The sequence below is a fragment of the Peromyscus leucopus genome, chromosome 18 (genome assembly GCF_004664715.2).
Source record: "Peromyscus leucopus breed LL Stock chromosome 18, UCI_PerLeu_2.1, whole genome shotgun sequence".
Lineage (NCBI taxonomy): Eukaryota > Metazoa > Chordata > Mammalia > Rodentia > Cricetidae > Peromyscus > Peromyscus leucopus.
In genome coordinates, this window is record NC_051078.1 from 40,523,020 (window position 1) to 40,537,453 (window position 14,434).

General features: G+C 41.9%; 1 protein-coding gene across 3 annotated transcripts in view; it reads left to right on the forward strand.

The window, feature by feature from the left end:
* The window catches only part of Ano4 (anoctamin 4), a 395,425-nt gene that overhangs the window by 276,183 nt on the left and 104,808 nt on the right, over positions 1 to 14,434 (forward strand). For all 3 annotated transcript variants that reach the window (XM_037196832.1, XM_028880306.2, XM_028880308.2), the window contains one exon: positions 11,523 to 11,654. In XM_037196832.1, the coding sequence (XP_037052727.1) occupies positions 11,523 to 11,654 (132 nt within the window). The remainder of the gene's footprint in view (positions 1 to 11,522; positions 11,655 to 14,434) is intronic.

Sequence of the window (14,434 nt, forward strand, 5' to 3'; positions counted from 1 at the left end):
GTCTTTATAAGAGTTGCCATGGTCATGGTGTCTCTTCACAGCAATAAAAACCCTAACTAAGACAAAGTAAATGGGAGGGTTTGGAGGGAGGGAAGAGAAGGGAAAAATGTACTTATATCACAATTTCAAGACTAAAAATAAAAAACAAAACAGACAAAACAAAATTTCGTCTGATCAAGTCACTAGTGTTGACTTCCTCTAGGTATTTAGGGCTCAAAGGAAAAGCGATTTTCTTCTTGTCCTTCAGGATACGCCTACAGTTGGGATCATGCATAGAGATCATGTATAAAGGCCTTTGCCAGGCCAGCTTGCCAGGAGTAAGGAAGGTCCTTGGCATGTGACCTTTTCTCTAGTCATCGCTCTTCCTAAGGGTCCCAGGGTTCACATGAAGTCTTCCTAAGATCCACCAGAGGAGGCCATTTCTTAAGAGCTGGCAAATCTGCCTGTTTACCTGTGTTGCTTTTCAGGTGTTTTTCTAGAAACTTACCTGCCACAAAGGCTAGAAAACCCTAGACTCACCATCCAAAGAGGTTTCTATAAAAGTAACTCACCTTGTAGTTCAGATATTAACTTGTGTTCAGGCCAGACATGCCCAAGTGGTGATCCATCTTCTTTTTATTGATTTGCCCGTGTAGTCTGTAAGAGGGTGTTTGCTCAGTAAATAGGATAAACAGAACAAAGTGACAATATATCCAAGCCAAAATCAATGCTAAATCAGTAAGCCAAGGCCTTCGTGAAGTCTCCCTGCCCCACCCATCTCCAGGCACTGGAGACTAGGAAGTAAGCTGCAATCCTATTCTAAGAGATGAATGGAATGCTTTCTGGTCCACTCATTTTGCTACTTTAACATATCACAGTAAACTTCAGCTTTACCTATTGTGAGATGTTTGTTAGAGGTGATGCAGACTGATGACCCTTGCATATAGGGGACGACTGTAACCTTTTAATTTCTATTGGAACCCAGTACTTCAAAATCCTGTCATCATCATTGTTTTCTTTATCCTAGGGACCAGCATTAAGTGGAGCCCTTTGCACACCCAAGGAATTGTGTAAGCACTGGTGTAGCCGAATTTCTAAGCGGTCTTATTAAATAAAAAACACAGAGCCAAATATAAGGGTGAAAGCCTTAGAGGTCAGGGAAATAGTGAGAGCCACCAACCAACCTTACCACACCAGCTCTACAACTTCCAAAATGCCAAGACTTCCTATCTACCCAGGCTTTTATTGTCTTGCTGTTCTGCCCTCTCATTGGCTCTTAGCCCAGCTACCTCACTTCCTTGTCACTGCCTGTCTGTACAGACCTCCAGGTATCTATGGTTGGTACTGACATTAAAGGCATGCATTAGCACACTTGGCTCTGTTCCCTATATGGCCTTGAACACACAGAGACGCTGCCTGCCAAGTGATCAGATTAAGGACATGTGCTAACACTGCCTGACTTTTGTGTTTACTTAAAACGGCTTACTATTTCCTCTGATCTCCCGGCAAACTTTATTTATTAACACACAAATAAAATATCACCACATTTCAGCACAAATAAAATATCGCCACACATTGGCATTCACGAACTTGATTGATGCCCACACCATAAACATGATAGGCACCATCATCTCAGGGAGGCTTAATCTCCCTCACACTCACCTAGCATCTCTCTCAGTTAGCAAACTAAGCAACTAGACTGTGAATCAGCATCTAGCAGACTCCTAACTCATCCCGGCATATGGAAGATTTTCTACTCACTGCAACAAAGTTCTTTAGTATGTTCATTTACAATGATATACCCGTGATATTACTGCCTAACCCCCACCAACACAGCATTGTTAGCATAAAGAACACATAATTGGTGACCATTTTGGAGATGACGGCACTAAAGCTTGATGGGGATGAGCATCTTATGGCAGGACTCGCTGGTACACAGAGACGAACTGGAGAATTCCAGTGTGAGCCCTATGCCTTCCAGCCCACTGGTGTTCATGCTCTTTCCTCTTTGCGTGGCTGAAGCCTGACATTGGCAGTATGGAGACATGGTGTTTGTGAGATCAGCCCAGGAGAGCTCACATTCACAGAGACATGGACTCTTCTCCCTGCCTGGGAAGTGGGAAGACACAGAGTGGCAACCTTACTACCTTGGGTGCCTGGCTAGCCACAGCCTGGCTTCTAGGGCAGGCTAGACTACCACTGTGTTTAAGAGGTGTATCCACATAACACATTACCATGAACTGTGCTGCACACACCAACACAAGATAATTAACCTGGTTTCGAAGTCCTATATTTGGGCTTGCCAGCTGATTTCTTTGTTCAGGGTCTTCAATGGCCAAAATCAAGGTATAATGCCTGGGCTCTCACCTGGACTCCCAGAAAGGTAATGTACATCCAGACTTCTTTAGGTTGCTAACTTTTTCAGTCCCGCTTTATACCATCAGCGGGCTGAAATCAACGTCCTTGCAGGCTGCTGATGGAACATCATTCTTATAGAAGTAACGCACCCTACGACTTCTCATCCTCAAAGGCAGCCATGTAGGTCACATGGTTCTTTTGGTCTCTCATCTCCCCATCTACTGTCTCTATTGCTTCCATCCAGAGGTAGTTCTCTAACCTTTTAACTTCCTATGTGGTTAATTGATCTTGTCTGAATTAACCAGAATGTTCTTTCCTAAGTCCTACAGTCATAATTCTAACTTCCAAAGCTCTCGTACCACAGAGCCTAATATACAAGTTCCTGGCATTAGAGGAAGAACACCTTTGGGAGCAATTCTGCCAACCGGGAGGAAATCACACAAGCTACTGGCCTTGTCTGAGTGCTGGTGTCTTCTGTCATTGTGAAAAGCAGTGATCATGGAGTAGGTCTCTTCAACCCTGGGCGGTCCATGCTTCATTCTGCATCTGTGCAAGCTCCCAAGGAAAGCCCAATGCTCCTAAGCCCAGCAAGTGTCTCAGTTTTACTTGAAACATTCTTTTGAATGTCTTTCTTCCACTGTGGCATTTTGCCTTGTTTTGTTTGTCTGCTTTTATTTTATAAGTCAGGGTCTCAGGTATTTTATCAGTCCTGATCTTCCTGCTTCTGTCTCCCAGGTGCTTGGATGACAGCACTATAGTGTTTTTAAAATCCAGTTCTTCTGCTTCCTGTCACTTTCCCGGTAGTCCTGAGGGTTCCTTTAGAAATCATTAATGCTTGCTATGTGTCAGGAGACTTCTCCAGAGCTTTTCACATGCATCGTCATTTATAAACTTCCTAACCAGCCTGAGGGTCAAAAGGATGATGATGATGATAATGGTGATGATGATGGTGGTGGTGGTAGTGGTGGTGGTAATGATGATGATGATGGCCACAATGATGCCAGTCATTACTATTACCCTGTTTTATACCTCTTGATTCAGGAAGGTTGGTGACATTGCCAGTAGACAGCAGAAACATGCTTTAGGCACGATGGTGACAAGAAACATCTTCACTTTCTCTGCCAAGTCAATCTCCCGTCGCTCCACTCTCGCTTCCTTTACCCTTCATTTTTCAATTAATTAATCATTTTCATTACTCCACTGTGCTCTCTCTTTACTGTCTTCACATTTCATTTAAATTGTGGTGCCACAGCTGGCTGCTGAGAGCTGCCACTTCATTCCCATTGAGTATTTATGTTTGATTTTTCACACAGCTTCATTTGTTTCTGTCCACACTGAGAGCTGTTACCCAGCTGGACTGAATTCATAGTCACTACACACAGAGCCCAGATTCTGCAAAACGCAATCCGATTAGTACTGCAAGCTGGAGGTGTGTGGCAGGTAAAAGTTCTGTTACAGAAAACCTCTGGGCCAATGTCTTCTTTCTCGAATGGATTATAAGGCAACCAGATGAAATAAAGCCAAGAGCCATGGGGCAGGCAACCAACTTAATACAGGAAGTCTAATAATGTGTGAGTCCAGTTAAGGAAGAAGTCACTGAGCTTGCCTAAGTGAACTTTGACAGGAGGTTTCTGATATACAGTTCACCTTGACTTTAAAGGCAAAAGGGAACTGTTGAGAGGCACACTATTAAAAAAAAAAAGAAAAAAAAAAGCTTATCATTATTTGTGATAATCCATCAGTTTTTTTAAGTAAAAATTATTGACTTTTTAAAGTTAGCATATAAACTATTGGGTTTCATTAGAGTATTTTCATGCCTATATGTCATTACATTTTGTTCTTGTTCCTAGGTCTGTTTTTGAAGTTATGCTTTTCTTCATTGGTGTTTTTGGCAAGTCCATTTTTGATACAGAAAAACTACTCATTTCTGTATGTTGATTTTTTTATTTTGTTGCTGAAAGTATGTACCAACTCCAATAATTTTCCGGTGGTACATGTAGAACCTTTGAAGCACAGGATCATGCCATCTGCAGTTAAGGACACTTCCATTTCCTATCCTGTGTATGTTCCTTTTGTTCCTTTCTCTTTTCTCACTGTCCTCGATAAGGCAAAGCACTGCATGAGGAGAGTGAGCATGCTCGTCTCATCCTGGTTTTAAAGGAAACGCTTCCTGTGTTTCCGCAGAATGTGGGTGTGCATTTGTCTTATGCAGCCTTTATTTTGTTGAGCTCTGTTCCTTCTTTTCCCGCTTTCTTCAGGACTTCTGGCAGGAGGAGATATGGAACCTTGTCAAAGGCTTTCTTTGTGTCTATTCAGGTGATTTGTGATTTCTGTCCCTAAGTCTAATTATCCATTGTATTACTGTTATTGATTTGCATATGTTGAATTAACCTTGCCTCTGGAATGAAACCATCTTGGCCATGGTATATTACCTTCTTAATGTGTTCTTGAATTTGGTTTGCAAGGATTCTATTGAGAACTTTTATGTCTAAATTCATCAGAGAAACTGGTTTATAGTTTTCTGGTTGTGACTTACCTGGTTTGGGCATCATAGGAACACTGCCTTCATAAAGCTTGGTAGTGTGCCTTCCTTTCTGTTGTGAAGCAGTTGGAGAAGAATTAGTTTAGCTGCTCTTTAAAAATCTTTTGAATTTAGCTTTTCTTTGTGGGTAGACTTTTTATTACTGCTAGAATCGCATTGTTTAGTGTGGATGTGTTTATAGCTTCTTAGTTTAACTTTGGTAGGTCATATTCATAGTTATCTTACAATTTATTCATTTCTTCTAGATTTTTCAATTTTAGAATTTAAGTTTTCAAGGTATTTCCTAATGATTCTCCGGACTTCATTGGACTTTTTTTTTTTTTTTTTTTTTTTTTTTTGAGACAGGGTTTCTCTGCGTAGCTTTGCGCCTTTCCTGGAGCTCACTTGGTAGCCCAGGCTGGCCTTGAACTCACAGAGATCCGCCTGGCTCTGCCTCCCGAGTGCTGGGATTAAAGGCGTGCGCCACCACCGCCCGGCTCATTGGACTTCTTTATAACATTGTTTTTCTATCCATAACTTTATTAATTTTGTTCTTTTCTCTTTTTTCTCCCAGGGGTTTATCAATCTTATGTCTTCCCAAAGGACTAAATTTTGTTTGATTCCTTCTGTGTATGATTATTTAGAGTTCCATTTCATTAAGTTGTGCACTGATCTTTGTTTTTGTTTGTTTTTTTGTTGTTGTTGTTTGTTTCGTTTTATTTTTTGCTACCTACTACTTAGAGTTTGGCTTTTTGTTGTTTTTCTAAGACCTCAGGGTGCATTATTAGGTTATTTATCAGACCTTTCTAGTTATATTAAAAGCAAACATTCATAGTTACAGGCTTTCTTCTTAGAACTACCTTAGAGGGGTCTGATAAATTAGGCATCATTTTAATTTGATTCTAGGAAGTTTTGAGTGTCATCCCTCATATTTTCAGTGACTCACTGGTTACTAAGATTGTATTCCTCAGTCTCCAGGTATTTTAGTAGTTTCTGAGTTTCCCTGGTTATTGATTTCTCATTTTATTCTCCTACAGTCTGACAAGATAGAAAAAATTATGTGATTCTGTTGTATTTGTTAGTTTTGATATAGTTTCCTAGAATGAAGTCTAGTTTAGAGAGGATGCCATGGGCTGCTAAAAAGACATTTATTCTGTATCTTTTGGTCAGAGTGTGCTGAAGATCTCTGTTGAGTCCAGGCTCTGTGTAAAGATGAGAGTATAATACTGAACTATCTGCTCTTATTGTTTAATTGTGTCAGTGTCTATGTGACCTTCTGTGCTCATTAGTACTTGTTTTATGAAACTGGAAGCCCTATTTTTTTAATACATAAACATATATATGTTTCTGTGTGTGTGTGTGTGCGCGCGCACACACACATTGCTCCCTTTATTAACATGTAGAGGCTTTATTTCTTCTGGATGCTTTATCATGACGTCGATTTCCTCATTAGAGTAGACTAGACCAGTTTATTTGGCTTATTTGGGGTTCCCCCCCCCACACTATGCTTAATAGATTAACTGCTATCCTTTGATGCCATCTCTGTGAATATCTTAGCCAGTGAGGGATTTTTCTGGGGACAATAGATTGTTAGTACTTGTTTCTTAATCAAATTAGCTCATCTTCTCCTCTTTGCTGATAGTTGAGCTATTCACATTTAAGCCTATTGTTGAGGTTCTAGTAATTTTGTGGGTTATTTTCCTGGTTGGCTAGATGATTTGTTTTTTCTTTCTCCTTTATGTTAGTATTAGGCACAAGGTGGTTTACTGAGCTGAGGAGTTCCGATCTTCTGGAGCACTGCTTCTCCACCTTCCTAATTCTGACCACAACCATAAGATGATTTTCATTGCTACTTTGTAACTGTAATTTTGCTGCTGTTATGAACTGTAATGTGAATATCTGTGTTTTCTGATGGTCCTAGGCAGCCCCTGTGAAAGGGTTGTTGGACCCCAATGGGTCACAGCACATGGGTTGTGAACCACTGTTTTAAAGGAACCTGGATGCCTTGCTTTTTCGTGTTCTTATATTTCTAGGTTGCAATTTGTGTGTGTGGTTGTCTCAATAAATCTAATTTGGGGTGATTTCTTATTGAGAAGTTTATTTTTCCAAGATTTTTTATTTTCAAGCTCTCATAAATGTATATATTACTATATATTATATTGAATATATTCTCCCATACTCCTCTACTCAAGTGCTCAATCCTCAACACCACTAAGATTGTAAACAAACGCTGTAAGAGCCAAGTGTGGAAGGCACAGGAATATACTTAAAATTGACTAAGGTCCTCTATCACCAATAGAAAAAAAAATAGAACCTGGGAAAACTAAGACAAATGTGCTATGAAGCTAAAAATTATTTAAGATAAACGTGTGACTAGTGAGTAAAGTAAAGGAGATGGGGGAGGGAAAATAAAGGAGAATCAAGGTTTGATTAAAAAGGAGAGGGAAAGTGGCAGGGAGTGTTGTGGAAGGGAAGAGAAAAGAGTGAAATACTAGGGAAGAGAAAAAGCAACGACCAAAAAGAGAAGTAATGTCAGCAGGGCAGTGAAAAATACAAGCAAGGTCTTCAAAATAAACCCCACATGTTACTAACAGCAGGGCAGACTGCAAAAGGGGGACATGGCCCCAAAAAGAAACGAAGGGAAGGAAAATAGAAAAGGTTGGTCAATGAAAGTGAAAAAAAAATGCTTAAATGAAATTAGGTAATTGCATAAGGAAGAATTACAAGCATAAATATTTTTATTACAGTACAGTAAAAACACTACTAAACTGTAGTAATAACAATAATTGAAGGAGAAGCATGGGGAACCAAATTAAATGAGTGTTAGGGTGGCTTGTTCCTGGTCTGCAGAGCCTTGGAGACTTCCTGTTACATGTAGTGTGCTGTAGGGTCAACTGAGCCTGTGGACTCTTGTCTTCCTGTGATGTCACTTGTATCGAGTCTGTGTCTGACAGGCGTCTGACGTTTCCCAGAGCTGTCTTCTCTTTGGTGGCCCCCTTCTTTGCATACCAGGGACCTATACTGCCCACACCTCTCTGTGGATTCTGTGAGTTAGACACAAGTTCTCTCTCACCATCCCCAAATTCTCCAAACATCTCCCCCAGCTGGGGAATATTTCCCAAGCTCATTGCAAGTGTGGGAAGCAGTCATGGCACTGGCATTTATATAGCGAAAGAACCCGTCTTTGTACTTTCAGCATCTTCTACGTACTGATCGCTCACAGTGGGGGCTACATCTCAGAGTTCTCGGGCTACAGAGCAGTAGATGGAGGTTAGAATGGTTCCGGAATTTGATTCCATCTGCTGACTTAGGCTGAGGGCTGTCAACTCTGCTGTTGCTCTGTTGGGCCACAATGACTGAGGACTCTGAACCTCCTGCATCCGGCACTGCATCTTCAGCTTGTTGGTATACAGCTCTCACAACTGCCTGATAAGGTGGTCTCTGGCTTTGGGACTGAGGGAGGTTAAACTCATCTTCCTAGCTTATGACTGCCATGATTGCTTAGAGCTTAGGATGGCTCCATTTTAAACAATAGGTTCCCCCTCAAGACAGTGCCCAGCCCCTGACCTTTAAGTCATATACAGTGGTAAAATGGATTCCCTCTCCATGTTTGGCCTGTCCCTGAGAGGGGTTGCTGTCTTACCAAAATCACCAACTTGATTGACACCTGTGAGGGTTGTAGATGTGTCCTGAGGTATGGCTACCAGTCTTTTCTCACCAGATCCATCAACTGCCTTTGACTAAGGCTTCTGCCTCCCCTCCCGAAGCAGAACGTTCTATGGCTTGAGCTGTATATAACTCTGTTTCTTCTTAACATGACCTTATCTGTTTGTTGGCACCTTTGACGAGTTTCATTAGCACTTTTGTGAACTTCTGATGTTCTTTCTTTCTCGTGGAGCCACGTCTATTCCTCCATGCACTGGTTCTTCTCCCTAATGTGGTAACAGGGAGGCAATTTATAGCCTGCCATCTTTCCCAACTGCTTGCTTAAATTCTTATGTATTATTAGAAATGGTTAAGACATGGTAATAGAAGCCAGCACTTACTGTTTATCAGACACTGTTCCGAAGAATAATATGTGTAATATACGTAATCTATATCCCTGTTCATTTATAACCCTGTGAACTGGATGTTATCATAATGCCCATTTTAAAGATCAAAGTGCTTGAGGCAAAGCAAAGCTAGTCTACTTGTACGAAGTGGTGCTGTTTACATTTACAAAGCCGGGATTTTAATCCTGACACTCAGACATCAGAGTTCATGTTCTCAACTGCTGTGTCATGCTGCTCCGCTAAGGCACATCATCTCACTGCATTCTAAATATTACTGTTGTGTATATTCATGTCTTTAGGTATCTTTAAACAGGAAGAAAAGTGATGGAGATAAGAACGTTCTCTCTCTCTCTCTCCTAGGCTCTTTCAATCTACTCTTCTTTCCTGGTTCCATGAACCTGGGGCAGAATTCTAACTTCTCTGTATATGAGGGGATAAAAAGGGTTTTTTATGAGCAAAACAATCTAAGGTAGCTTGAGTATTCATTTAGGGACTCTGCCAGAGTACAGCTACCACTAGACAGAGTTGGCATGATGAAGCTTGATTATGCTGAGAATAAAGGAAATAGTACAAAAAAATTACCATTATTTTTTGTGCTGCTTTGCCTAGGCCACAGGATTTCCAGATACCTGGAAAAAATATTACTTGGCAATGTGTCTATGAGGGTGTTTCCAGTCAAGATGAGCATTTAAAACAGTAGAGTGAGTAAGAAGTTGGCCCACTGGGGCTGGAGAGATGGTTCAACAGTTAAAAGCACTGGCTGCTCTTCAAGAAGACCTGAATTCAATTCCTAGTGTCCACATGTCAACTCACCACCATTTGCAATTCCAGATACAGAGGATCCAACCCATAGACTCTGCATGTGTGTGGTGCACAGAAATATGTGTAGGGAAAATACTCCATACATATAAAATTTTTAAAATAGTATTTTTAAAGAATTTAAAACTAAGTTGGCCATTATCAAAGTGGTTGGACACCATCTGGTCCATTGAGGACCTAACTTTAATAGAATCAAAGGATGGAAAATAGCAAATTTGTTCTCTGCTTCAGCTGGCACATCCACTGTCTCCTGCCCTCAGATATCAGCACTACTATCTCTGTCCTTCAGACTCACATAGGGCTTTACAACAGAGCTTCACAAGACTGTGGAGGCTAGAAATCCTATTAACTGCAGTCTGCTAGCCATGATCTAGGAAATCTCACAGTCCTAGTCCATATATAAAGGACTTGGAGCCCGGGTGTTGGAGGCAGAAGATAAATTTGCTTTTTGAGCTTCTATTTATCTGCCATTCACCTTCTGCTTCTATGAGGGATCTCAACATTTTTAATGATGTGTACTAGTGATGGCCAAAGTCTTGACTCACTCTGCCATGGCCTCTTCTGGAAACATGCTCAGAAGCATAACTAAAGTAATGTTTTTACCAACTACCTGGACATCCCTTAGCGCAGTCAAAGTTATCTACAACGATAACCATCATGTTTGCTTAAAATGATAAGTTGGTGTACAAATGTTTTAATTGGAAAAAAATAAATCCTGCCCAAATACTGTGTTTTCAGTTAATAGATATAGAAAGCATTAAGATATCTTCTTCTTTAGGGATATGTGTTTCTTCTGTGTCCCTCACATGTAAACCCCTTTGCCAGCAAACACAGTGATCCCTAAAATCAAGAGTCTAGTCTGGCTAATTTGGGGTCTCTTTTGTATGTGTAAAGTGCAAACGGCACCTGTGTGTCCTACCTCACACAGACGCTGCTTGGTATATGTACTTCCTCGCCCAGAGAACACATTCCGTAGTACAGATACTAAGGTGCAATGCACACACATTTTAAATACACATTTTGATCCTTCTAGTTGTTTCTATGAGCAAGGCTGAGCTATTTCTATTAACTGGCCAGTTGGAAGGTAGGTGTGTTCAGTAGTCAGGATGACTGAGGGTAATGTCAGTCTGGAAAACGTCTTTTATAAACCACAATCCATCACCAGCCTGTTCCCTTTCGCCTGACGTTTTTGTGCACAGTGGCCCGAGTGACACCTGTGTGCCCTGGTACCCCAGGGACAGGAGAACTCTGCACTTTGAAAAGCATGGCAAAAGCTAAAGAGGCAGCTATCTGCCCTGCTGTCTTGTCAGAGAAGGTGTGACGGGCAGAGAGCCAAAATCAGGACCGCATGTTGTCTGTGCACAGTCGGGGTGTACTATTGCCCCAGCCCCAAGTTAACCCCAGCTAACACTCTTCTCTGACCTCACCTTTTCTAGACACAAATTGCGTTGCTAGCCTCTACAAAATGTCACATGTGATGTTGAAAAGGGCTCACTACTTCCTTTTCCAGAGCCTTCCCACCTGCAACCAGTTCAGCATTCATTAACATGCGGGTGAATACGTAATCCAAATCTGTTTAAAGATAGTGATGTTGAGGCCACTTAGTGAACCTGAACGCATACCAGGTCCCCAGCTGTCTTCTCTCCATCTGGAAGAATGAGACTGCTCTGAGTGTAGTGAGAATCCCTGGAGGGAGCGGCGTTGTCTCTGTGACTCCGTGGAGACTTCCCTCCTGTGTTTCAGGGTGATGCTGACGTGCTGTACCCTTTGGTCTTGCCTTCCATGTACCACAGGATCGATAAACAAATAAGCAGGTTTCGGAGATGGTTACCTAAGAAGCCAATGAGGCTGGACAAGGAGACACTGCCAGACCTGGAGGAGAATGACTGCTACACTGCCCCTTTCAGCCAGCAAAGGATCCATCAGTGAGTGTTCGGTGGGAAAGCCTGCGTCTGTGGAAGGATGGACAGCATGGTGGGCGGGGCCTGCCCCTGTGGGCGGGGCGACGTAAAGACTTTTGTCTCTCGAGCCTTTAGTCCTTATCCCTTTTATACCAGTCGGGGGTGGGGTGGGGGGTGTAACCATGACCCACCCATCTCAGGAGGCTTCAAGTGGTCCAGTGTGTTTGGTGACTGACCCTCTCCATGGTGACTCAGAGACCCAGATTCTTTCTGTCTGTGGCTCTGTCCGTTCCCAGTGCTCAGAGTCCAGACAGAGGAAGTGGAACGTGCCTTCCATACTGAATGAAAGTTTAGTGTGTTTGCTTGCTTTCACTGCGGTTTGCTGCTCGGTTCTCCTTTCCTTCAGTAGTTCAGCAAGTGACCGCAGGGAGAGCCACGTACCCTGGCAGCCCACTTGCCAGCTCATCCATCAGTCACTTTTGTCACTCGGGCAGAAAGAAAATGTTGACTGAGTAATGTGGCCTGGAAAGAGTTGCAAAAGCAATCAAGAATTTACCCTGAGCTTCCTAGGATGACAAGGAATGATGGGAAGAGGCAGGGTAGGCAATGGCAGAGAAAAGCATCCCACAGACTATATACAGCTGGGGAGAAGAGCAGCCTCCCAAAGAGAGCATTGATCAGGTCAGCCCAGCCTACATTCAGACAGACTCGGGAATCCCTGGCCTTCCCTGTGCCCAACCTGGTGACAACTTCAGTGAAAATGACTTACCTGAGGGATGGAAAGGAGTGACAGATTGTTTTACAAATAGGTTGCCAATTCTGATCTTTTTTTTTTTTTTTTAAAAAAAAAAAAAAAATGTAAGCCAAATGGCAGTTGTCAAGAAGGTGCAGGGAATGCAAGGTGAGTGCATGTTTTAGCAACAGAAAAAAAAAATCAATTAAACTCTGGGAGCCAAGGAGAGAAGAAAAACGATGTATAGATGGTCTGCATTGAAATGTGTTGTGCTGGGGAAGATCGATGTAGTACAAGAGAAGCCATGGGAAAGCCTGTGAAATAAACAAACCCTGCATCCCCATAGGTCTGATGGTTCATTACTTGGACATATAAAACAGGAAGCTCACAGCCCAAAGGCCTCCACGGAAATTAGCAATCAGATGGTACTCGATATTAATCCAAAGATCAGAATCTATGGGTGTTTTCTCAAGAAAGAGAGAAAAGCTAACATGTTTCTGCTTTTTCATTTCGATCCTGGGAGGTCTTTTTAGAGCAGTGATTGATGTTTTAATCCTTCACAAGTGGAGACTGGTTTGCTGTCACAATTTGCCTTTGCTTCTTAGATGACTGGAAGTTTGCCTTGCACAGTGTAGGAAGAGCTCAATGTTTGGGGATGATGGATATATGCATGGATAGGTGGGTAAATGGATGGATAGATAGGTAGATGGAAGGATAGAGTGGAAAGGTGGGTGGAGGGACAGAGAGATGGATGGATGGGTAAACAGGTAGACAGGGTTATCAGTGGAGTATATGGAATACTCCAGTGGAAGTTTTAGGTTGTTTTAAGGGAGCAGAGCAAATGGAGGGGAAGGTGTACCACCACCATCTTCTCGCCTGTTGTGTGCCTAATGTCCTTACTGTAGGACAATGCTAGTCTTCATGTCTCTCAAACTTAAAAGAAGCATCTAGATACCCTCCAATATTACTAGAGATCACAAACAAGAATTATATTTTGGTTAAGTATTTTTAAATACGGAACAATTCAAGGGTGATAATATATGGGGATCATGGTATTCTGCTGTCTCAGAGCCTTTCAACACATGTGCAGGTCAGTTCAGGGAATAAATAATTAGTTCAGCAGCCACTAACTCAATGTCTGCGCCTTTGCAGGCGTTATCTGAATATAAGCCAAATAACATGGTTTTGACTCCAGCATGGTAATAGATACTGTGTTTGAAATAACTGCAACTAGTCCAATAATGCACCTTTAAAAGCAGAGTAGAGGCGCTCCTGATTTGGAAAGATGTTGGTAAATGATGAAGGTTGATTACTAAGGAATGGTTCACACAGATACAGACTTGGCCAGCTAGGTAAAGAAGGCAACATATCCTAAGAATAAGAGATGGTAAGGTAGGAAAGAGCACGGACACTGGGTAGGATGCTTGGGAAACCACAAGTCGTGTTCTATAAATATTTCCGCAGATTCGGTTACAAGGTGTGCAGAGGGCCTAGCATTGTTGTTCAAAAAAAGGAGACCAAGCTGAGACTTGAGGCAGAGCAGCTAAAGAAGAAAAGGAGAAGGGCAGCTGAAATAAACAATCATAATTACCCGAGTTCAGGGGCACCGAGAGAACAGAGGCAATGATATCATGCCAATGGGACATGAAAACTTAAGCAAGGTCCTAGATAGTATGGGTGATGGGAATGTCTTGCTGTTTGAAAATCATTGTGCCACACGGGTAGCATCCCTTGGATTGGTGTGTAAAAGTAAGATGTGAAGAATGCTGCCTGCCAAGTTGGAAACAATTATTGATATAATTAGAAAACAAAACTCCCCAAAGATGTTTTGAGGATGGGATTAATGGGATTAATCTAATCAGAAATAGCTGTTTCATGAGCTCTGGGAGCTGTGACATGAGATCCCAGCTTTCCACATGCATACCAAGGGCTGGTGCGATGTGTTGATTTTGCAAAAGTCAACTTTGTGCGTGTGCTGGAATGATGGAAGTTGTGGATCATGAATGTGATGGATGAAATAGAACTGCAAGGTTAATAAATCATAATCAGAATGGGAAAGTGTTAAAAACAA